This window comes from Anopheles maculipalpis, chromosome 2RL (assembly GCF_943734695.1).
Source record: "Anopheles maculipalpis chromosome 2RL, idAnoMacuDA_375_x, whole genome shotgun sequence".
Taxonomy (NCBI): Eukaryota; Metazoa; Arthropoda; class Insecta; order Diptera; family Culicidae; genus Anopheles; species Anopheles maculipalpis.
Window position 1 is genome coordinate 93,963,029 of NC_064871.1, and position 26,533 is coordinate 93,989,561.

The 26,533-nt window shown below is 43.9% G+C and overlaps 2 protein-coding genes across 2 annotated transcripts in view; one reads left to right on the top strand and one right to left on the bottom strand.

Annotated features, from left to right (window-relative positions):
- Positions 1–26,533, bottom strand: part of LOC126567793 (histone acetyltransferase KAT6A-like) — a 504,467-nt gene that overhangs the window by 154,718 nt on the left and 323,216 nt on the right. The window lies entirely within an intron of this gene.
- LOC126568042 (uncharacterized) lies at positions 304–25,587 on the top strand. Its single transcript, XM_050224444.1, has 8 exons — positions 304–591; positions 8,701–8,849; positions 13,874–14,219; positions 15,159–15,298; positions 21,972–22,107; positions 23,188–23,486; positions 24,524–24,749; positions 25,354–25,587. The coding sequence occupies exons 1-8, from the start codon at positions 316–318 to the stop codon at positions 25,585–25,587; spliced, it is 1,806 nt and encodes a 601-aa protein (XP_050080401.1). The 5' UTR covers positions 304–315.

Consider the following 26,533-nt stretch of genomic DNA (forward strand, 5'->3'; position numbering starts at 1 on the left):
TGCCAGCAAAGGGAGATCAGGCCCTTCTTGTCCGGGTACCGCCAGCAAAGGTCAAGCAAATCGTAATCGTCAAGCAAGTGGGGCATCAGGCCAAATGTGTCCTACAGTGTGGTAAAGTGTGTGTGTGTGCCACCCCCTCGGAAAGTGGAGATTAACGCCCTCCCAACAACACCCCATGCAACAGGCCAAAAGCGCGGTTCGTGAAGAGAGTAAAGGGGAAGAAACGGGACCAAAACGATAAAAGAAGTGTTACAATTTTCTTTGTTGCTCTCTCCTTACTGCTCACGCGCCATCCCAGTTTTGCATTTAAATGAGATGCAAATTTGCGCGACGATAATGCGATTAGTTGTGATTTTAAGCGTTTTAGTACAAATTTATGCGAACACCGGCAGTGCACCCTGGACGCGCCATGGGTTGCTAGTGCTTGGGCCAAATCCGGTCACTACCGGCACTGGCCGGTCCATCGGGTCGGTGGCAGGGGAGGAACGGGCGAGCGGACCGGCCGAAGATAAACGCCCGGAACGGAACGTTTATCGGACGAAGCTGTCCAAGCTGCGGTTGATTCTGTTGGCGGACATGTTGAATGAAATAGTGAGTAGATTGGTTTTCTATATTGAACCTTATTTTTGATATTTTAACATATTTTTCAAGTAAGTAAAGAACAGGAAGAAGAATTTGCAAAACAAAAACCCCCTTTGCGAACGATCGATTACAATTCGTTTCAGTCCAACCAACGGAAACAGGTTCACCATTCTACATTCTCAGCTTTCTTGCTTTCTTTGCTCAACGCTCAGCCCGTTGATTGAAGTCAAACGGCCACGGGTGAATATATTTTATTTGTTAATGTACGCCAATCGCCATCCAAAACCGGCACCGGCCAATCAACCAGCTCGTTGCCGGAATTGATTTTTATACTGCTATCGACCGATATTAATTATCTCTCGCCGCGCCGCGTGCGTCTAGATTTTTGCCTTTGGTTGGATTTATTTAGAGCGGCCACAGAACCTGAGCCGGTCGACGGGGCAGGCAAGGGTGGCTTTAATGACTTTATAACACAATCCCCAACCGGCGCAAACGGCTTCGAATGGAGTCAAATGTAGTCGATCGTAAACGGGTGCTTGCTTTGCAATTTTGTTCGTAAAAGCAGGTCCTCTTAGGCTGTTTGTGTTTGTTTTTTTTGTCAGAATTTGGTTTCAGAGTTGATAATAGAGTTTGTTTCGAAATAATTAATTCGGCAGATCTCTGAAATAGTATGGAAACGTTCTTTTAAATCGCCTTTATGTTATATTTTTTTAAATTCTACTAAGGATACTGCAAAGAAGGAACTTGATCAGGCACTTCACGGAAATCATTGTGTGCTTCTATTCTTAGACCCAAAAACGATTTCTAAGTGATAGCTTTGAAAACCTTTTTAATTATGAAAAGGAAGCTAATTTAGCAATTGCATACTTTCAGGCGTTAGATTGAATTTGATAGGTGAAACTGTTCTTAAGGCTGGTAACTTTTTACTTTGCACCATTGATTTCGCTCTTTTGTCGTGTGAATTCTTTGCGACTAAAACAATTTGTTACCACAGTTATTTCAAACAATTTCAGTATAACCTTAAAGCTACCATAAAATAAAAATAAAAAAAGGAACCTAAAACCAATACTGAATCCCAGGGAAAAATATTTTCCGCGAATTGATTAGAATTGCTGGCACGCACGGATTTCGCTACATTCTTCCAACATTCGCTATTTGATTTCCCTGTCCTTACTGCACCGGGCACAAGTTTTTGGCACAATTCCCGGTGGGCTGAGAGACAAAATTTGAAAATTTATAGAATTTTTAACAACCCCAGTGCGTTATGCTGCGCGCCCTTGTTACTTGCACCGTGCGCACCGATTGCAGACGGGTTGATGTTCTATTTGTTTTTTTGGTTTTGTGCTAACCACTTTGCACCAAATAATCTAGCGCAGCTCGTGTTTGTGTGCTTGTATCTATCTATTCTAGGCGCACTGTTGTGCCGTTTGTTGTGCCAGCAAATAGTGTATTGGAGTGTATTTTTTAATTCAGAATTTATTGTTCCCCCGAGGGGAGAATGCAGGATAGAACATTGTTTGGCAATCGGTACCGGTCAAGGCTCATCAGGCCCTTCAAAGCTCGTTTGGTGCTGCTTTAGTGTTTCCGCTCGATTGGGCTTCGTTTTTTCCTTTTCTGCAGAGTAGTATTTTCTATTCCTCTATCTCTCTTTTTTGCTACAATTGCAAGCATAAAAATGCAAGATTTGATATTTATTTTTCTTGACATTTTAACTAACAATTTGTCCACATGCCAGCGCCCTACTTGCGTCCCTTTTGCTACATGTTGTTCTAAGCGTACACGCTTTCGGTTGGAAACACAGTTCGATGCAAACGTCACCGCAAATTTGCATAACGGCGCGTATCAATCCCCGTGGCGGTGATGGATTGATTGGAATGTTACTGGTTTTCTTTTTTATTATCTAGTGTTTGCTATTGCCATCCCCGGGGCTGGAAGAAGTAAAGCTGGCAGCCAATTGACGGTAAACAAGCGATGTTCTAAACGATTTGAATCATTTTGTCGTTTTGTTTCCTTTACTTTATCTGTCCTCTCTGTCAACCGGTTACGTGTTTGATAGTTTTCGCATGTCAAAACACCATAAGCTTATCGTCTGGTCTGGACGGGTTGGAGCTACCTGGGACGAATCAGCTACCGGTCGATTATGCCTGATTTGACATGCCGGACCGGGTGGACCGGTTTTTTGACAGCGACATAATTTATTGTTAAGTGCGTGGGAAACGTGTTAAAGAGATGGAGGGAAGCGGGTTGACGGAAGGCATATGCCTAATTGAAACATAATGATGTGACAAAGATTAAGACATCAAAGGAACTTGACAGATCGTGGATCAGATCTAGGCTTCTGTTTTACATTTACAAGCGCGTGGTATAATTTGATGTAAATTGGATGACTTCATTAGGCGAAAAGAAGGATAAGAGAAAAGAATATTATACAGTTGTTTGAATCTTCATTGGGACTCCTTCAAATTTAGACGGTGTGTTCAGAATTGAAGGCCTTTTGGGTACTCCTAAGCTGTATAAAGTGTTGGAGATCGGCTCATGGAGCCGCTCATAACAATGATCTCACAAGATTACTGGATTATTGCTGAACTTAAGAGTAGTTGGTGATTATTGATCGCCCTGCAAAGGGAAACACCCTGTCTCCCCTATCTTATCCCTTTATTTACAAGACATCTTCTCACCACCCGGCTTAAGCCTATTCGGTTACGGCTGCGAAAGTCAAGCGCGCTTTTCCAATTCTGTTGCGCTGTGTCGGATTATGTTGTGGTGCTTGTTGCTGTGTCCGAGAAGTGAATTATTGCGAAGCATTCGTCAACCACCGGACCACCGGAACGAACGAACGAAGCTTGGCTGCAGCTAATCTTTACCAGCTAATCGACAGCCACAGTTTTCGCTTTATGACATCGTCGCAACAGCGTACCGCGAAGAGGGAATCGCGAACGAAGTGAAGCAAAACGCGAACGATCCTCTGCAAAGCGAACTACTGCTCATCCAGGGCCGTTGTCATTGACCTGCGCCGTGTGTTCTGTACCAGAAATGGTACGAGTGCGCGCGTGCTTGTGTGTGTGTGTGTGTGCTTTATAAGTCGCCAAACCGAATCGGTAAATCTTCCGATGAGCGTTACCCAGTATGGGCGTTGGACATCCTTTTTGCAGCAAACCACGATCGTGAAGATATTCATCATCAGGATTCACTCTGTATTTTCACTAACTCACGCTACCTCTGCCATTTTCTTATTTGGCTGCAGAAAACACAGATTCCAGTCTGTTGCCCTCCTGTTCGCCGTTCTTGAGACTCCCTTATCGACCATTCATTAATCATCGAAATAGGGATTGAAATCGGCGAAACCGGTGTGCCTGGTGGATACCGATTGTTCGCAAGAGGCGTTAATTGCGTTCTTTGGCGTGCTTGCGGTTTTGCCTTCTCTTGCTTGTGGCCCAGCTCCGCAAGCGCTAAACTTTCTGCTCTTTAAAGTGATGACGGGCCTCGATCGTACAGCTCGCTATGGCTAAATCAAGTTAATGGAAGCCGGTTTTTGCGGTTATCCACGTGCCACACACCAAACCTGGCCTTACCATATTTCGGCATATTCTTAACTGCTTGTTTGATGACTTGTGTGCGAGACGTGTCCTTGACCTGATGGGTGTTCTGATAGGGCGAAGTTTGAAGAATCTACCCGTAAGAGGAACTAGACGACAGACAAAACTACACCAAAAAGAACATGCTTCAACGACCAGCGTTCGCCGTTGCGGTTCGACTTGTCCGAAAAAACGTCTTCGCTTCATCGGTTGTGTCTTTCGTTGTGTGTTTCTTTGTGCCAGTTGGAGAATTTCGCTTCACCCCTGCCCAAGCACACAAGACGAGACGAATGCAAGGCAAAGCGGCAAAGAGGGAATTAAATATCCCGCCTAAAAGCGCTCTAATTTGGTCGGCACATTCCTGCGGTTGATGGTTGTGTGATGACAGTGACCGAACCTGGCTGGAGTCCCGCGAGAAAGTTTTGGGGTTTTGATTGTTTTTTTTTTCTCTTCTGCTGCTGTTGTGGAGAATTAAAAAATGGTGTGTCCATTGAACACGGGAAAAAAGCTAATGCATTAGTGGCACACTTAAAAGTTAATGCATTGTTCCGGGGAGGACAAGAACACTTTTTCTCCTCCCTGACATTATTACTAAATCAACGAAAAAGAAAAACTGGACATCCTCGGCAAACCTCCCGATACAAGCCCATACAAGCCCGATGCCAAGAGACCTTACTGGCCAGTGTGCAGGTTCCAGGTTTTCCATAAATCAGTCGCTCTTGCTGGCTCTAAATCTGTGTGTGTGTGTGTGTGATGACTTTTTTTGTTATTGTTCCTTTTTCGCTTTTATTGCGTCATTTCCGAAATGCCCATCCATCCACAGGCAATAGGCTTTAGAGACTGGGTACGCATCACATCCGCCGCAACCGGGTCGTTGTCCGCAGGATAGCAATCAACACAGCACAAGTTCCGTTTCGCAGAATGTGTTCAAAATTTGTGTTTGCTTACTATAGCAGCTGCTACGAGCTACTGCTGGCTGCCAAACGGTTTGGCGTCCTGCCGACTGTGCTGCACCCAGGGCTGGGATGCGTTTCGGTGGCTCCACGGTGGCTGCGCTGTGGTACGCTGCAGGACATACGCGTGTCCGGCAGCGAAAGGATGGCCCAGAATGACAAAGGTTGCAGTTTTGTGCACAACGAGAAAAGCATTGGCGCAGACTGACCCAGACATTCGAGCCGGTACAGGCACCCGTAAGTGGGGTGGCGAAGGTATTGTTTAACTGGTCAATACGAACTGGTTCGCTCGTACCAGAACCGGCCAGCCAGTCCTGGTATCCTTGTTTTAAATGATCACTCCATTGCCGGAACGAGTGTGTGCAATGTGTTCGGTCTTGTTTTTCTTGAATGTCTTTCTATCTTTTTTTCCTCGTGTGTGTGTGTGTGTTTGTGCATTAAATGGGAACTGGCGAAGTTGGCGGACTGGCGGTTGGTTTATGTTGCCTTTCAGTGGTTGTCAACAATTGTCGTCCAGTGTTGTTTGCCCGTTAAAGGATTCATGTGCAGGCACGAACCAATGCTCGAACGGGCAACATTGCCTGGGAGACGAGCTTGGAAAGAGGGCCTTATGTTTGTGATGTTCGAACGAGTGTTTAATTATATCTAGCATATACGCCATCGAAATTGTGTTCAAATGAGACGAAACTGCATTTAAGTGCTCCGAAAGTCTGGAGTTAAGATATAGAGGCAATACTAATAAATTTTTTTGAGGTAATACAGTAAAAAGTCTTCATAAAAATTTTATATAACGAATTTAGTATGACATTTTTAGAATAATCAAATAGAAAGGTCGGTAACGTACGAAACTTCAGGCCTGAGTTCAAATCTCCTCTGCATCATGCTTAAATCAGTTCAGTCAGACACTCATGTTCGAACAGTAGTAACACTTAATTCGCAACAACTACTGACGGCGATTGAGCTTAGACAGTGATCATTGGTTCCTATCTGTGAGGCATGACATTTTTGACTCGCAGTTATCAATTGTTTACTGACGTTTAAGTCACAGTAAATAATTGAAGAGCGCTGTCAAAAATTGGTGATTTAGAGGCAATATTTTACTGAGCATTTTACTCCTCTCGTCTGCAAAAAGTTAAACGCCGTACATCATTCCGAACCTATTAGTAGAGACGTCCGAGACCTAACTTAGCAATTGTCAGTAACAGAAGTTTAACCTGTAGTTGTTCCGCCTCCATTGCCAACAAAAGCGATAAAGAGCACTACTATACAGCTTAATTCTATTATGAGAGCATGCCCACGTGGTACTCTTTCAATTTTTAATTCATCCATCGGCAGGCGTATAAGTCTCTACCCGAATCGAATCCTGTACGCGTCCTTTCCGCAATTGGCAAATTGTTTGAACATTGTGAACATTTCCCCCCGAAACAAACCTCTTTTGCCGGGTAAAATAAGGCAGGACAGGAACACGGGATAACCGGTGCCTGCAATTGATAGAATGGCCAAAATGGCGGGATCGAGGTTTTGAGCCTGAAAATGTAAATTATTTATTCATGAGTTTGTTTTAGCAAGGCCAAACGTGCAATAATGAAACTGACGTTTTGTTCAGTGATTTTTGCCGGATTTTCGGCCAACCACCGTCCAGGCGACGGTGGCCCTTTGTCGGTGGCGGGCTAGAAACTGGTGAAAGATCGCCACGACTATTTGTGGTCCTGACATCCGGGACGATAGTCGTTAGGAGAGGATGGGTGGGTTGGTTTTTGATAGGTGAGGGACACAGTATTGTTTGGTGTCTGGCTTTGGCCGTGGTGAGGTTGCAGCTCGAACTGCGAACCTCGAGAACAAGGGGATTCAAATTGTGCTCCGGGTAGGAGGTACTCGGTTGGAAAATTGAAAATATGTTTTTCGGCGCTCGGTAAATTGCGACCATGGACACCAACGCGTTGGTGCGTTGATTTGCTGGCGACCGGGTGGCCTGGTCTTTCGGTTGCTAAATTGCAAATTTTGTTTACTTATTCGCAAAGGACAACACAATCAGTGCTCGGGCGGTGCTTCCAAGAGTGTATAATTATGGTTCTTTGGTTGAATGGTTTCCCGGTGGCAAACCGTTGTTTGGTAAATAGAACAGATTGGTGAAGAACTTTTGGATGCGTTTAGCGTGCCAATAATCAGGTAGATGTGGAATGTTTGATTAGGTGTTAGAATTTCTAGCTTGACTTAGTATTATTTAGCATAGAAGACTTCAGACATTCAAAAAGCTTTAACGAAATTGTTTCTCCTTAAACAGCAACAGCCTGCAGTTGTTTCAAAACATGCCGTAAGAGGCTTTATCCTGAAAATCGCCCATCATAAGTCGGATGTAAATCCCGCAGTAATAGCCAATCATTTAGATGCTTAACCGCCTCATGTTTCAATTTATTCTGTCTTGAAGGATATTTTATGCTTAGTCGTCGACGCTTTACGACTAGAAATTTGCTTCCGTCTCTTCTTTGTTCTCCTTTGCTGGACTTTTAGTCCACGAAACGAGTTGTAACGGCGTATAAAGCGTACTGAAGCACCAGAACCGTAAAATAAAGTTCTTGAAAAATAGCTACTATTTGTTTAATCGTGCTTATCTGCCCGATCCAGACTATAGCACTAGAGTCGGCGTCGCTGCTGGGACGCCGGGATCGAATATTGTAAGTTGAACTTTAACGAACATTATTAATGCCAAACGGGTGTGCATCCCGCCCATAACAAGGATGTTACCCGTTTTTTATCCCATTAACGGAGGAGACTGATTTTTTTCCCGATATTTTTACTATTCAATCACCCAGTCTGTGTACGTGATGAGGTGCGTTTTTGCTCTCCACTTCCCCGATGTTTCTTTTGTCCTCTGTGCATCCTGCAACTGCACTGCAACTGGGTTGAACGAGATTGAAAGGATTTTACATGTTTGCCCATCCTTCCCGCTTCCATTGGGGGTTTCATTATTTACACAGACTACGTAAACGTGACGTACGGTGACGTTAAAAGACCGCTGACACATACGGAAGCATCCCAGGATGCAGTCGATCAATTCCATCGCCCGTTCGTAGTAGACTTCGTACAATCAACCGGTGGGAACGCTATTGTCTGATGGTAGAAAATTAAATTGTCATCTTTAGCGTTGCGATTATCTCGCTTTCTTTGTTCCGCTGTTCCGTTGTTCTGTAAAAGCGATGTAATCGGGTGCGAAAATGACTAATTTTGTTTTGCCTTTTTACACTGCTTTTTTTCCAAGAAAATTAGTGAGAAATTTAAGAATTTTGCAACGAACATATTTTAAATGTAGTTGAACAAGATTGATTGACTGGAAACAGCGAATTGGATGGGTTGGAAAATACGCACGTTCGTTCGAAATGATGCCTGTAATGAGCAAAACGTCTATAGTTTCACCGACATGTCATACTAATAATTCCTCTTTTAGCTCCATTTTTTGTACTCTCCATTGAATGTTTCTCTCTTCTCGCTTTGTTTTCCATGTTTTCATCACCCTTTGTCATGCGCTGCACTGGCACTAATGAACGGAATTGCACCTTGCCCGCGCGGAATTTTGCGGAAACCACCGGTAGCCACCGCCGCAGCTGGAATTAATTACTTGCCTGGCGAACTCGTCGGCGCTGAACGTGACCACGAAGCACTGTGACTGTGAGACTTACTCGTGCAAGGATCTGCTCGCCGGCTCCAGCCCATCACCGCTCAACTACATCCAACCGAAGAGGTAAGTCAGGGTCGGGTGTATTTCGTGGACCCATCACCATCGCCACTGAACGCTGTCACTAATGAGACGATGGTGGCTTTGTAACGGCGGTCCACTCGGTTTCGGCACGCGCGTCCTTGTGGTGGAAGATATGGGGGAAAGTACGTAAAGGGAAAATCGAAGATTCCAGCAACTAGCATCAGTTGTCCGACTAATGTTCCGTGTGAGCTGTGTGAATAGTTTCATACAGGGAGGACGTCATGGCGTGTGGTGTGGTTTGACTATATTGAAGGGATTATAGAGCTTCCTTCGACAGTGTGTAATGCATGTATTGCAGGTCCATTTAAATTAACTGCACTGAATTTAATATGATCTTGTAGCGTTGCTTCCTATCACTTGGAGCCGTGTTGAGTGATGGACTCTAGGCTTTTCATAAATATTCTACAAGATCGTACTGTCGGCACTGATGTAGCTCGGTTTTAAAAGCAATTGAAATTGATATTTCATCCATCCTCACTTATGTTTATGCTAAGCTTAATGTGTAGCATGTGTCTTTTGATGTAAGATGTATGCTCTGTGGAATATTTTAAAAGCACTCGTTTTTGTGCTTACTAATCTATTATCTACTTCTTGGCTACTTCGTCTACTTCGACCAGATAGATCATTCCAGCCATCTGCAAAGAAGAATTCCAGTGTGCAAAAGAAGAAATCTAACCCATCATTGCAAACGCACATAACGCATTATTATAGTCAACGAAACAGACTCCGCGATCTAATCGATGGAGCTTTCTTAAGCCCATTTCTCATGCTGAATTATCGCACATTAATGCACCGGTCGGTCGTACCTCTTATCATCACGTTAGCAAATAAGCAGCAAATAAATGATGCTGCTATCCTCCACCCTACATTTGCCAGCCCTTTTGCAACAGAATAATCGAGTGGTGCAACTTTACCGACCTAGCGAAGTTTGCATTTCCGATCACAGAGATCCACTCAAGATGCATCCCTAACCGTCCCTGATTGCGTCATCAACGCCTGTGCTAATCCTGTGCACACCACAGCAGCAGCAGCAGTAGCAGCAGCTTAGCAGGAGAGAGGACCCCTATGCCGTGAGATGGTAGCTGCTTTGATTGTGAAATTAATAAATTGATTGCTTAACGTTGCCCACCCGTCGCCCACCGGTTGCGCTGGCCCTCAAAAACCGACCGGGGCGATTGCTAATTGTGCTTTACGCGAGATCGCGTGTTGATTTACAAGTCCATAAATTTATGCACCCGCTGGCAGCATTGCGATGCGCTACACGGAAGCGCCCAGGATGCAGTTTACATCCTTGCGCATTGCATTTGCTGTGGGCGGGCAGAGGTTGGAGTGCGGGACGCGCACCGTACCGTCGTGCACTGTGGAGCGTGCGATAACGCGAACGCCTTGTGTTGTTTGCGCTGGCAGGGAATTAATGGGTGTTTGATTATTATTATTTCTTATCCATTAGCTCGCTCTCAAACGTGCAGAGCGTTCCTTTAGCTGAACGACGATGGATGGTTTTGTTTGGCAGTTTTAACCCGCAAGTGGATGGAAATGTAATTACCAATAGATGGTTGGAATATTTGGAAGATTTTTTGAATTTTTTAAATATAATTTTCCACTGTAGCATATAACAGTTAACATAAATAGCATATAAGCAAAAACAGATAGTTAAAATAAGATCCTAACCATTACTTTGTAATAGCTACAATATTTGCAGCATGAAGTTGTAGTTTACCTAAATGGAAATATTTAAATTATTTTTCTTTTCATATAAAATATTATCTACATTTCTGAATCTTTAGTTCTCAAGCTTAGTTTCCGCTTCGAGCATCGAAGGGTTAGCGAAAATCAAATTGTATCTCAGGCTTTGTAACCGCGACAGTACAAGACGGAGTACAGATTTGTTGATGATGTAGTGCCCTTAACACCGCATGATCTCACCTTGTCGGAAAGCTTGTCGAATCGTCGTCGATAAAGGTTCATGTGGCGCAGTTTTGACGTTCGACAAAGCATACGATCTTAAATACACGTGTGGCCGTTAGCTGAAGGTTGTAGTCTTTGTTATGCTCTAATAGACATATTTTCTATAGCGCAAGAAGTTTAGTGATTTTTGTTATCATATTTGCTCTTTTCGTAGCTTCGTTAGTTAGCTTCGTAGTTTGATCATCGAAATTTTAGTTTATAGCCACAAATTCTGTACATAATATGAAAATTTTCATGCCGAAAATTGATGGTCAATTTATTGGTTGTGGGAAAATCGAATATCATAAACATGACAAGTATATTTCCCAAAATATGTTATCATTCTTCCGCCCGATGTCGCACCACACCACACACGATCATAAATTATCATTAAAATACCATAACTCTCTTCCCGTGCTGCGTTCCGGTGTGGTTTTGTGTTATCGTGATGAGTTCTGGTTGGGCAATTTCCTCATACCCATCGGAACGGCACCAACCTCACCTGTCAGCACGGGATGATGCGCCACCATGGGGCGGCTCAATCATTCATCAGCTGGTCATGGAGTTCGAGTGACTTCCTGCAGGACCGTTTGCATCATACGTCGTGAGTGAACGCGCCTGTAAACGACAGGCGAATAGTTCAGCCTTGATGGAGAAGGTTTTCCCTGGTCAGTCATCAGCGATCAACGATGGGTGAGCTATTTTCGGGTGGATTAGGCCGGTACATTGGCGTTAAAACAACATTGTCGAGGTAGGGGCTTAAACCGTGCCACCGATCCGGGGATGTGCCACTTACGACTAATGCACTCGCTTTAATTCACAATCTACCAATCGTACGGTTCGATCGTATGGATTGGACATGAACCGATCGATACATTCATGGGCATCCGTGAGGGTTTTGTGCTTCGGTTGTGGTTGAACGCACAGTTATCTATAGTAAAAACTTTTTCGATAATCAATCAACCATTAAGTATAAAATAGGTTGCCAAAGTTTTTTCTAAAAAACGGAAGTATTTTCACCCAAAAAAAAAAACCTTTTTTCTTATCAAGATAGATTTTACTGGAATAATAAACAAGCGCAATATGTGGAGAATAATTTCTCTGTATGCTTAGTAACTTTTCCACCAAGAACCCTGTATGCCCCTGCAATGTATGCAATCAATTTTACATGCAACGGGTAATGCATTGCATGGACAGCTTCCCGATTGATGTGATGAAAGGATTCAATCCTCGACCCTTGGCTGAATGCATGGTTTCGATCCGGTATCGCATCAATCGCCACAGTCTCGTCCTTGGCCAGCTGACGCCAACTTCGTACGCCAGCTCGAAAGGATGGTGCATCCATTCATGTTCGCGACACGAGATCACCTGGTACGCTCGGTACGCCTTCCGATGCCCTACATTCGGACCCTTCCTCTCCCGTTTTCCAGTACCATGTTTGCACAACATCTCCGGATGCTAACGGTGGACCGTGGTCGGTTTGGCGTTGGCATATACCGGATGATTTTGTTCAAATATCAATTTAATTAATTCATACATAATAAATCAAACCCATTCAATCAGTGGCCGGTATCGACATCGTGATGGTTGTACGGCATGTTGCCGGTATAGCGTCCAGCGGACGAACCTTGTTTGACGTATCGCCATCAAGCGTGCACGAATGAATTTGAAAGTGATTTTTCCCTGTATCTGTGCGTCCTATCAAGGTCCAGATTCATGGGAGATTAGGCCAAAGAGGGAGATGGGGTTTTTTTTGTTGTAATTTAGGGTTCTGTTTGGGTGTTAATTTCGCCAACTTCGATTCAGCAGCCGTGCAACCGTATTTTACCGGGCGTTGATGAAGGTCAGTTGTCTTCCGATGATGTGATTGTTCGGTAAATTTGCTTTCTATTTACTGAACCACACAAAAACCGGTTGTCCGATGGGGCGTGGAATTGATTTGATCGATGTTTTGGGTGCGCTAGGGATGCGTTTGTTAGGTTTTTCGAACGCTTCATTTAGCGTGCATGTTAGCCGAATTGAAAATGTTAAACGATTTGTATATGTATATAACACAATTTCTGAAGTCCTGGTGATTGCACACTAGACCAAATTATGGCGCTATCTTAAACTATTTGCAGAATCTTTCAGCGGTATTTTAGGTTCATAGATGTTAACACCAAATGTCTCTTTATTACACCAAAACATCATATATTGTTGCTAAGTTTTTGAAGAACACAGCTTAACATATAACCCTCCAAGAAGCTTGCATTGTAGTGCTCAAGTTTACACGATCGCCATAGATTGTATTTTGCAGCAATTACAACTGATCGTCATTAAAATTTACTATCCATGCACGAGACACCGATCCAACGCTTCGATGTAATATCGTGTCCCAATGGCGTCCTCGCATCCCCGAATGGCTGGGCTAAAATTGATATTGATTTTAATGTCCATTCCTTTTGCACGGCCACGGCCACTAAAGTGGTGTGATAATGTGGAACATGTGTGGTACGCAATCAGTATTACGCGGTGTGGTTGCATCGTATAATCTAGCTGGATGGCTAGCCGGGACCGGTTCATTGCCACCGCGTGCACCGCATTTAAGACTACAAGGACGGACAGGTCGGACGGTGCTACAATTGCTAATTGAGCATGTTCGCACATTTCGCCCCGGTTCGAAGGAAGAAGCCCGCTGAGAAGTCAAGTGTCAATATGTGGCACGACACGCTAGATAATTAAATAGAAGCAGTTGGGAAACGACTCGAAAGGGACTCTTCCACCACTTGAGCAGTGCTTCGGTCGGTCGGCGCATCAATACGCAATGTGGAATGGAACTGACGCTAGCGCCATCATGCCTGTGAGGATGAGATAATGCGTGCAATTAACCATTTATGGGCGTTTAATGATGATGGAACGACCCCTTGGATGGTGGGGTTTTGTGATGTGTTTTTTTTGTGTCTGTCTCTCTGTCATTTTGCGATTTAACAGGGAAAACTCCACCCCAGGTCACCATTCTTGGTCTGATTCTTTTTTTTCTCTCTCTCTCTGCTTGTTTCTGCTTCTACGAAAATTGGCAGGAAAATCCACACCTCCTGTCGGGAGCATTGCTGCCGAAAGAAGAAGTTCAACCGCTCGATCGATCCAGCAGCGCTCGAGAATGTGGTCACATCCTCGCGGCGCTACAATACCGTCCCGGGCTCGTCAACGGTTCATCGGTCACCGATGGGATCCGCGCTGTCATTAGCTGCTGGTAGTAGCATAAGCAAAGGGATGCAACCGTCGGAAACGCCATCGTTTCGATTGCGGACGACTAGTTTACCTTCACCTGCCGGTGTTCGTGACCATCGTGACCGACCAGCAGCAGCAGCAGCAGCAGCAGCAAAAACGACAACAACAAGGGCCTGCAACAGCGATGGAATCGATGTAAGTAGTGTAATTGTACCACAGGAGTGCTGTTTTGTTCTTTTCCTGGCTGCAGCTGGGAAATGATTTGCAAAAAAATAACCCTTTTCATGGTCTTTTCGTTGTTGCTATAATCTTCCGTTGTAATGAGGCGTTGTTTTAAAATTATTATTACGATTTCGATCGTTAGTATACAATGTTGCCCGCATTATAATAATTATTTAAAATTAGCAATTTCTGCTCTAGATATGTTCTCGATTTATCTTCAATTAAGACTAATGCTATAATATAGTCCTTGATGCTATAAACATTATTTTTCCTGTCACAATCACTAGATAATTGAGATAAGCTTAAACAATGTGGATAAATAAGTAACCTGATAGTAAAAATTGCTAAGGACATTTTTCGTGCCTCTATTTGAAAGTCAAATCAGTAGTCTAATACTACTGTACTTAGAACAGAAAATCTGGCTATGTACATGATCAATACCTCTACCTCTCGAGGACCAAAGGAGATGAAGCAGTAACACAATTTATAATAAATACACATTTTTTTTTTAATTTTAGTTTAAGTGTTACGGCCCGGTGCCGTATTTTCAGCTTTTCGTGAGCTGATATAGTAAAAAATTCTCAAGGCATTTTATATTTTTTTCTTCTTTTTTCTTCATTAGTATTTCTTAATAATTTTCATTTAAATTTGCTATAAAACACATTTCTGGATAAAGCTAAACTCTCCTTTTAATTTGATTAGCGAAATAATTAATTTAATGTACTGGTATCACAACTCCGAAAATCCTTTCACTACGACAGTTGAAGCTGGAATGCTAATTTATATGCATTGTACCTTTGCTCATCATTGTACCTCTACCTACAAACCGAACCGAGGGCACCAAAGACTAATCCATTTTCTCATCTGTTTGTGCATGCTTTTTTTTTGTGTCTTTTCTTCTTCCTTCCGCAGCAAGCTTCAATTGCCAACAATCGAGTCCATGCTGTACCGTGGCTTTACCGGGTCGGTTTAATTGAAACGAAGCATCCCGTCTGCGTTGGCGCTTTAATCCATCCGAGTTTAATATTAACAACTGCAGTGTGCGTTATAAAGTAAGTACACCCGGCGTACTGCCGGGATGAAAGCAGCGTCATCTCGTTTTGCGCTGGCTATTTCATGGTGGTGGTGGTGGTGGTTGTTGGGCTAGGTGCACGGGGTACGGTAATACGGTCGCTGTAGACGGCATTGACAAACGAACGAGTGACCCGGAAGCGAATAGCATCCTGACCATGCAATCGAGACTAGACTGTTATGAAGATTTTTGTGTTCTGGACAATTTGACGATGGAGTGGTCGGTAACCTGTGTTCCGGCTGGAATCTGGACAATTCTTCGTAAACAATGCTAAACGGTATGCAGGGATCCTGGATTGTTCTGGGAACGCTTTTTGCCAAATGGTACGGTGGTATGGAAATTGTAGGAAATTAAATCGTTATTGCATCCCATGCGTCGAGCGCTTGCGTGCTGGTTGAGGGCTTACACTGTCATATGGGCTTAAGGTATACTTGCTTACATAAAAAGACCATTATTTTATTAAATTAAGGTGACCTCGCAAGGTCGTGTTGGGCATAAAATGATCTAATAACTAGAAAAACTGCTAAGACATAAATTTACTACAAAAAAGTGAGCTGTAAACCAACTTTCAGCTTCTTCTGTAAGCTAAAAATCGCTGCACCTTTCACCCAAAACTCCTGAGGCTAAACACATATTGCACATTTGAAGATGCACTTCCGTGTAGTTAAATGTTTATTTAGCTGGCTGGTATCGTTTGCCAAGGGTGCAGGCAATCCATTCCAGCACAAAAGAGCACAATATGCAAACACAATACGTTCGGTTTGGTTCGTTCGTTCAAGAATCGTTTCGCCCAGCTTCCAGCGTCCTTTGGTCCAGCTCCGTTGCATGCATACGGAGGTTTCAGCCGTATGAAAGTATTAATTTGAATTTTAAATAAATGACACTTGCGACACTGGTTGCTATTGGGGATTTGGTTGGCACAAAGGTTACGGTTGCTTTTTCGCATACGGAGCCGTACAAGCGCACGACGGTGCACGATGGTCCGTTTTTACAAAACACGAAAATGTGCTCAACAGCAGCAGTAGCAGTACATGCGGTGGGAAAGGATAAACCCTGGTAGGCTAAACCTGGCCCCGTTACAAATCGTTTGCAATCTGCCAGGTAGGAGGACACCGTGCAATACCGGCAAATACTTACCGGTTTGGAGTAAGACACCGGGAGACCGTGGGTCTCTTACACACTGGTTTCCGCGAATCGGTAGCTTGGTACAGTTGGACGTACCTAAAAACCACATAATCGTACATAATGAAATGGACACTGACCATTTTGCCCGTTAGCCCCACTGGACGTTCGGGACCCACCGCAGCTGGATGTGTCACAGGATGTGTCGGTAAAGCGAGCAACTTTCTGTGACCAAATGAAATAACGAAAGCTGAAATACAATAGCGAAGGACATTGTACGAAGCGTAGAGTCCGTCCTATCGCGCTCGTACCGAAGGATTCAACCCCACGGAAGGCACGATGGTCGATGACTCTTGAAATGATTACGCCTTTCCTAGCCCTCGGGGGAGGCATTTAACCTTTCCGGATGCTGTACACCCGTGACGTGATTTGAACGGAACAGAACGTTTTTGCGTGTGTCCAGGAAAAAGCTTTTAGAAAATGGTTGTCGGCAGGTTTTGGCGTATCGTCCGGTAGCTGGCACAGTGCCGTCGGAACGATATTGGAGATAATAAATTGAACCGAACCATTGCAGCTGGGTGCTGTATTTTTCTACGGGGGCCCGAGCCAACAGGAATTCATCACTTTGCATGACGATTGACGAGGATTTCTGTGGTGGAATGTGTTCAAACAATCAAACCCATTACGGTGTACACGGTTGCAGTTGGTTTTGACCTGTAGTATGCAATTTATTGCACGACTGCAATCATTGTATTATCGAGCTTTTGATATTAAAATTCTTGGAAATTTATTATCATTACTGGTGGAGGTATAAAATGAGCGTGAAAGCGAAACAGTTTAACCGTTGGCAAGCTGAAACACAGAAAACACAGATGAAACGGGAAGCGAAATGGAATGTTGTTATCGTTGCTGTTACATGTACGATTAAGCTTCTGCACTTAAAAGTGCGTTGCCTCGTGCACTGCATCAAGTCGTGCAGAACATAACAATTGCAATTGGAGCCCCGTTACGTATTACTTGTTGTTTGTTGTGTGGAGATGCGGAATTTGTGTGTTTTTTGTTTTTTGCCTTTTTGGTGAGTTGCGAGGGAAAAATTGCAGCTTCAACCGCTGGATGCAGGTTAAGAAATCAAGCGCAAAACTAAACCTGACAGGGGAAAAAAAAACAAATGCAGCACGAACGCTGTTTCCTTTTAAGTGGGTTAAACTTTTCAAAACGGTGATGAAGGACCCCTAGGAAACTTTTTTAATTATAGCATGTAATGGAGGAAGTTAGTTCGTTTTGCACTCGGGATGCACAATGCACATAAAAGGGTGCGTTACGATTCGTGCTGCCGTATTTTTTCTTGTAACGGTGGTATGTTTTCTTGGGTGAAGAGTTTTGTTTTCCTCCCCATCGCTTGCCGTACCGTACTGTGGCGTTAAAACACTGTGGGTTTTGTTTTGGCAGGACAGGTGGTGTACACCACCGAAGATGGTATCTGTGTGTGTGTGTGAGTGTGTCTGTGCAATATTATGTTCGAAAGTACCGCACTTGTAGCAATAAAAGTCACTTGGTGGGATCATCGCGTAAAAGATGCTGTGCTACGGGTGTATCTTTATGGAGGAGTGGCATAATTTTCATAAATGTTTACGAGAGTTTGCTAGCGCTGATGTTTTGCTAGCTTCTTTTTTATAATGGATTTGGACAGACAAAAATATGTCTTAATTTTTTCTGCACTAGTTGCCACTAGTTGCCCTTATTTACCTTGGATAGGAAGAAAAATTTGCAGAAAGCAAGCGCCTGAAGGTGATTTTATTTTTCAACTTTTCCGGTGATGCTTTAAGGATTTAAAAATTTGTTCAATAAGGAACAAAAGAGAATGCGTAAGAATTTGTTAAATAAAATTGCCGACAAAGTCTAAATCAACCAGAGAATTGTAATGGAAAAATAAATATAATCATTTATTTATTTAACTATTTTGTAGTTTTTTTATACTGTATTTGCAAGTATTTAAATATATATTCCACTTTAAATTTCATTTTAAATTTTCCTATTTAAATTTCATTTCAAATAAATGCAATAATTGACGCTAAATGCAGCATGCAACTCATGGAGCTGCAGTTTATAGAAATATGCAACGGATTGCATACTTTCTGGCGCTAGAAAGGGACATGCATTTACTGAGTTATTAATCGGTTAAACAACACTTAAGTTAAAAATTAAATACTTTACTGTTCGTAGTAGCAAGACAAACGACTCACACGCACTTAACACAGTTTATCTGCTAATGGCATACGCGAACCTCGTCAAGCTCGCCGTAACAGATCGACTCAATAGATCGTGCAATTGTGCACCAGCACAAAAACCACTCCTTACTGCATCAAACACCACTTACACACATTAATTACACACATACAAACAACCACAATAGACACACGATTCAGCTGTGGAATGGTGTAGTGTCCGGTTTCCGGAAATGAATGTACCGTGTGACAGAATCGCATCAAAACTAACCCTCAAGATACACAAACCACAACCCTCCTAATCTCTGTGTTTCTCTCTCTCGTAGAGTAGTTTTCGAGGGTTTCCTTGGGGGAGGCTGGTGACTGTATATAGCGTAGCGGAATTGGCAAGAAAAATGGAATCCTTTCTTGTACCGCATTTTCTCATCACCACACCCGGATAGTCTAGTCGGGCCGGTGCAAATCTGTCAGCCGTCAGCTATAGTTGGCGATGGAACAGAATGGAAGAAAGGAAGAGGATTCAAAGCAAAAACAAGAAGAGAAGTATCCAAAGAAGAGAGTTCCTTCGTGTCTATTTATGTTTCTAGCCACCGGCTAGAGGAGTCACTGACTCATTTTTCCCCCCGCAACACAAAGCGGGAAATTGCGTGCAAAGGAGGGAAAAATGTTTATTTTCATTTGTTTGGTTAGAATGGTTTTCGCTAAAAGGAAAATTTATGTCCATCATTTTTCTTCTCATTTCCCTCTAAAAGTCCTTCAGTTCGTCTAGGCTTTATGGTCGTGTCTATGCGGTCGGTCTGTATTCTTCCATGTGGTTGACTTTGTTGTTTGGTTTGCATCGCTCACGTTTCGCCGTGTTGTATCGCTTTTTGTTTCCCGCTGAATGGCCAAACAGTTTCGCTCAAAGCGAACACGTGCTTTTTCGAACAGTGAGGACAGAAAGTGAAGGTTATGGTAGACGGCATTTTCGGCGTGTGCCAAGTGCCAAACCTTGGCTCATATAATAGAGGCAAACAGGCCGGCCAGAAGCTGAAGACAAATGAAAGCTGCTTTTACTAATGATTGATTAAAAGTAATATACTTGTTTTCCCTCCTCGGAAACCCCCACAACGGCCACATTTGGCAGGCACGCGCTTTCGTCACTCCAGGAAACAACCGCTCTCTCGAAAAACGGTTGCACTGCCGAGGGAATCGTTATCCTGAGCCAGCTTAGCGTGCGGTGGCTGAACCAGCGCGATTCGTTTCCTTCATTTGTCCCGGGTGGAATGATGAAGCCGGCCGGTTTCAGTTGGCCTGTCAGGAAATGAGTTTTTCCACGACTCCAACAACCGGCTGAAGAGCTGGAAATCCTTTTTCTGATTAGACGAGAGCGCGCGCAACGCGCAATGTTTTCCTTCCATTATTCCTCGCTCCGCTACTTACGATTTAGTAGTCTTTTGTCTTCATTTTGGGTACGAAAAACCACCGCCCGGTACCTTCTGATCTGGCGTGCATCACAGCTCTGTAGGCACCGTTCCTTCTGTGGTTGGGCTGTGGTGGTTCCTGTGGCCCAAGTTGCGAGCTCGTTACTCATTAGTACGCTCCGGCTGAGATAGAGAGATGAATAATGATTGCGCTAAGTCCTTATCGCACATCGTTCTGTTATGTTTGTGCGTGCCGATTTTTCTTCTTCTACCTCATCCTTTCCTTCTGTGTCTCATTCGGTGGAGAATGATTCTTCGCAACTGATGCGTTTCCATCCGTTTCCGGTCGCTTGCGTTCCCTCAGGTGGGGTGGGCGTTACGGATTGTGTGATTTGGGTTTACCGGGTGCCGCGCTATTTCGTTGAAGCATAGGATTGATGAGTTTTGTGGGCGAGTGAGTTCGTGGGAAAACGGTTCGTCGCGCTCGGTAATCAGTATCGTTGCGGACCATATTTCAGCCTGCACTGGATAGGAGTTTTCTTTTCGTGAAGGAAAAATTGAATGTATTTGGATTAAAATCAAGCATTTGGAATAGATTTAGAGGAGATTGTTTTTAGCAGTACTTAGGCTTAAAGATACTTTTTGTTTGCAGTTGATTTGTTTATAAAGAATTGATTGTGTATTTCACTGTACAAAGCGTTGTGTTGAAAGCTACATTGGTACAATGATTGAATCGTGCCGTTCCGGGAATAGTATTACCACCGCACTGTTTTTGTTTTATTACAGCCGGGGCAGAAACAAATGTAGACGATCAGCAGCTGCTGTTAATTATGTGCAAATAAATGAATGCCCGTGGTAAGCGTTTATTACTGGCTACCACTCTACGCAGACACAGGGATGCGTTTGAAGTGCTAATTAAAGGTACTCGCAAGCACGGAATCGAAACCGATAGGAGCCGTTGTGCTGCTGTAGTAGGGTTTGCCTACCTTTCAGGCGCAATGCAGGGATCGTTGTTTGGGAGTGTTTGCTTGTGCGGTATACGAGAGGCATGATTAAAGATCCATTGAACGACGTTTGTTTATTGAACAGTACCTAGAAAGGTGCAAACGCAAATAATGTCTATTGAAGTTTGGCTTATCCTTAAAAGTGTAAAAGAATTTAGAGTAATTTGTTGCATCGATTTGATGCTCATTTTTCAGCTCACTTCACAGACAGGGTTTTGGATTAACACTAACGATAAATAGAAAAGGATCGCTCAATGAATAGATTATACTGTCCTTACCGACTAAAAAATGACAAGAATCTCTTAGTTAACTTACACATATTTTAAAAATTATTTAAAATTTTCCATTTTCATTCATATGAACCAGTTTATCTTTGTCTCTCTGGCTATATATTTATTAAAAGATCATTTAAAATAATCATCAAAAATGATTTCAAATTTATTTCTAACTATTTCTCTACAAAAACAAAAATCTGTACATTCGTTCGATTAAATGCATGTCAAAGATCATCTTCTTTTTCCCCCGTAAAGAACATGGCATAATCTTGTAATTACACACACATGTACAGTACCGCACCGCCCGGTACCAGCCCATCGGTACGGATAAATAATTTATGTTTGAATGCCATGCATAGCAATCTGGTACAGGGTTCGTTCCGATCGTAGTACCTTTACTTAATCCATTCCCATCTACCCAATTTGCTGCGCTGCTTTTGCTAGATCGTTACCGTCGTACGTATGACTCGTTTACCAGTCGCATGTTGTCGCACCGTCTCATAAAACCCTGGCTAGCATTCCCGTTTAGCCAATCAGATTTATTTCAACATACTGCTACATTTATTTACCAGCCGGCAAGCAGCAAGATACACACCATTCATGGAATTGTAATTAAATTTTCAGCAAGAAACCGGAAGAACTGGTCGTCTGGAGTGGTAGTCCGGTGCGGAAGGGCGAAGCGGAAGAGTGGACCGGTGTCGGGAGGATAATGCTGCCGGAACAATTCGCCACCACTTTCGAACGGCTTGAGAACAATGTTGTAGGTAACAATGCGTATACAAAGTGCTACACAGTATGTACAGTTGTCATCGGGTGATCGCCAGAACCGGGTGTCTGTAGTAGGAAGTTTTGAAGTGATGCAACACAGGAGAAGCTGGGGATGATTGGGAGGTTAAAAAACTGCTCCATCTCTGGTTAAACATCTCTCCGGTATTGCTCCGAGCAGGACAGTACGGTTGGAGCCGGTTGACAAATGATTGTTTCTTTTTGAAGACGAGGACATGCCAGCTCCTCGTACGTGTGTCCTTTGATGTTGGAGCGTGGTTTGGTTGCGTGCTGGAACACGACCTCCCCGGTATGGTGTCTGGAATCTGTTCAACCCTTCAGCTGTTCCTGTTGACACGCGTTGGCAGTGACAGGTTTGGCGTGACGTGCAATCCCGAGGTCTTCCCGTCAGAAGATCAGCAATTGTGTGCTTGGAAAATCTCCCACTTCCGGTAGGTTTTATTTTTCCAGGAAGGGGTGAACTCCCAGGGGTGGATTGAGATGATACTCAAGTGCATGAGTGTGTGTGTGTGACGGGGGAGAAGAGGTGGTGATGTCTCACTACCAGCTTGCATGAAGGCTCGGTGTGATGACAAGTTGTTAACGGAAGTGCAATATCAATAAACACCCGGGCAGCAACGCTTGTGAACGATTAGTGAAGGGCATCAGGTGAGGGAGTGTGCATGGTACAAGGAGATGAAAATGTTTCTCGATTCCCGTATTCCTGGATAAGGATGGGAGCGTTCTTTCATTTCCGCACCGGAAAGTGAAAGATGAAATTAATTGAAACGTACAACCAATGTTGCAGCAGCGACGGCTACCAGCAGCTGCGATGCATCACTGCTGAATACTGCTTTTGTTAATGAATATTGGATGCGTCTGCCCTGCTCCCATGGATGATCATTGTTTTCCGACGCAGAAAAACCTTTCCAGATGAGCACACCCATACACACACACGCAATCATTTAGCCTGTCGAGATATTTACGATGAGAAAGAGCACAAATTGTAGGCACTACCGATTGGTTGCGGACGCTGCTGGCTGGCGGAATAAAATAAATTATTAACCATTTTCAGGCATTGTTGCTGCTGGTGCACGGACCAACATCACCACCACCATTGCCATCTCAACCAACCGACGCACCTCGACCGATCGGCCGAAGTTTGCCGACAGGTGGTGGACTCCGAGCATGGCCGGTTAGTGTGCGGAACGGTGGCGTGGAACGGAATCTGGCCCGCACGGTGCAACTTTTCCCGGGGCAGCGGAAACGGACACCGACGTCTATTTGCTTATCATCAATTATAGACCGTACGCCGGATACGGCCGAAAGCTTCTGCTATGCCGTATCTTTCCGGAAGACGAATCTATCACACTCGTAAGTATTGCGATCGAGGTTTTGGGCTGCCGAGGAAGATTCAGTTGGATTCAGATGGATGGTATGAAGGGGAAATTTTTTGTACCGTTTCGTTTGTTTTACGGGTTTTTGAAATTTTACTTTTCTACCGTTTTTAACCAGCGTGGCATTTTCGTTTGTCTTTGCAATTTGCAAGAATCTGAGAATGGAAGAAGATAGAGATTGTGGTGTACTTCTTATGGTTAGTTTGGTGGAAATCTGGTTTTGATGGCTTTTATTTTAGTTTGAAGTTTTGAGCCGCTTGCTAATGGCATGAAGAATTGGATTACAAAATTTATTGCCTTTCGGTGTAATGCTGGTTCAGGAACTTCACTTACTAGTTTACTTATACAATAGAGCGTATGTAGTATCCAGTTTTATAGGAATATAATGATACCAAAAGTCTACTTTCTGTGCTTTAACTGTAGAGGAATCAGAAGGGCCTCAAGATGGTCAGATTCTTGATGATGGGGGTCTTGCATCGCATGCTCTAAATCCAAGACAATGAAGTATCTGCCGATATAATTAAAGATCCATAAGAAGAAGCCGTTCAGCCAACTAGAAGGATATAATGATGTCGAAAGCTTGTTTAACGACAATTATTCTCTCTGAACAAATAAGTGCTCTATTCAGTTGGTTAAGAATTAACCCCTTTTTCCGGAGGTAACAACGAAAGCCATCTTGTTCCGGTGTTTGTTCTCCAAAAAACAAACCTTCATCCAAGCAGAATGGATTGGTCCTCACTCAACACTAATGAGTGATCGGTCCACACCACGGGTATTGGTCAACGTTACCGTTTCCCGGGTTTTGCTTCGTGTTTGACTAAAATCTGAATTAAATAATTTCATCGAAAGAACGTCGTTTATTCAATTAGCACCGGTTTCTATCTTTCTCGGTTTCACGCCACGGTTCCCGGGGTACACATGCACACGTTCCAATTGCCGGACTGCAAACGTCGCTCGCTCGCTCGAACCATCGTCGGTGCATCGTGGACACATGTTGGACACAAACTGCAACAGCCGTACTACAGCAGCAGCGGCACCGCAACCAACGGCAACGGGCAGCAGCAGCAGCACTGACACTGGCGCGAACAACTGGCTGCCCAACGATGGCACTAATTACGTTACGACAAATATTAGCATTTTTCCGGCCACCGAGTGTCGACCGGAGCATCGGGAGTATCTGCAACACGATGGCAATCTGTGCGCTGGCTACGGTGCGGCCAAAAACCGTAGCATAGATGTGGTAAGTGTGTCAGACCCCTCAGAAAACCGGTCACCGTTGGGTATTGGTCCGTTGCTTGGCGTTGCTGGGCGTGCCGGAAATCTCTGTACAGCGCAGTTTGTGCTAGGGGATGTGTGTGTGAGAAGCGTTTGCGTAAAGGATTTTCCTCGTTTCCTCGGCTGGGGTGAGTTTGTTTCGGGATCGAGTTTTTCCATCCGTTTCGAGGGCATTGTGCCATTGCGGTTTGGTTGCGGATGCAGGCATGCGGAGGAATGAGGGAAGACACATTTCGACATTTGAGGTTTTCTTATCCTCACGAGTGTGGTTACGAGTTCATGGTCGAATTGTTGGGGAAAAAACGTATGCAAGTGGAAAGTTATTTGATGAAACGGTCAATTGTATGTGACGATTGGTCAACTGGGAGCTTGTGTGTGTGTGACGATAAACGTGTTTGCAGATGGTCAGTGGCATACTTGTTTCTAATTGAAGTTGTAGAACGTTCGTTCTATTGTATTTGGTGTGTTGTATCAATACTAATCAATGCTTTCTTGCCTGGATTTTTGACATAATATTTTCTATAAGCAATAACCAACACTCATATAATATTTTCCATTTTCCACCGTAGGACTTTAGCGGATCACCACTGATTTGCGATGAGGTGCAAGATGATGGTAAAATCCATCGCACCGTACAAGGCCTTCTGACCTGGTCCACCGACATCAACCATGCACCCCATCTGTTCACCAACCTAACCACCTACCGGCCCTGGATCGATCGAGCAATTGCAAAGCTGGACAGTGAAACACAACGTTCCCAGCCCGTACCACGTCCGACAGTGCGGAGCGTTCTTTATGGATAAAAACCAGCCTAACATCTCAAATTCGTACGGCACCGTTGCCCGTTTTCTAGTGATCGATTTCCAGGTGGTTTATTCCGTGTCACCGCTGTAGAGTCGCGCAATAAATTTGCACAATTTGCGTAAGAATAAAGAGCGCAGGCGAATCGTTTCTCTTTTTTTGCTTTTGAGGCTTGCTGGATAAGAAAGAAGCTGTTGCTGAAAGCGAAAACGTATCCCACCGGCGACGCTTTTGTTGAAGAAAAATGTGGTTACATACATTTTTAAAGCAGCATGATGCAGCAGGCGGCAATGCATTTCTCTCGCCCGGTTTCAATAGACGAACAATGCTTTGTTGGGTTGGAGCGTTCCCCACGTTCCCGTTTCCTGGATGCTGATGATTAATTGGAGAAGTGTGTCGAGCGCTGAACCGAACTACCTAACCGTTACGCCCGCAGTAGGTATAAATGGGAAAATTCCGATGTGGCCATGTGTGCATGTGGGCCAAGGAGATGTATTGATAGGCACGCGGGCACACGATATTGGTAAAATTTCCTCGGAAACAATTTTCCATGACCTCACAGCAGCGGCAGCTTCCTTTCACGTGGTTCTCGATCGCGAGTGTTCCCGCATCAAACAGTACCAGTGTGTGTGTGTGAGCATGTCGTCAAACTTTCACTTGCAAGAATGTGGAGCGGTGAAAATGCTTTGTGCGCCGTGATTGAACGCGTGGAACGTGTTGAAGTACAGTTCGGTGCAATTTAAATGATACGATGCGAAATGGGGAAGAATGTAGCTTCTACTATGTGACGAAAAATTTCTTATTGATTTTAAGACGCTCATTGCACCATTTCCAATACTTCGCCCCATGAAACGATGTTTGATCAATTTACTATTAAACGTTGGTGCAATTTTTCTACACCCAACACTGTCCCACTTTGCTTCGTTCGCTCGTGCGACAATGTCGTTC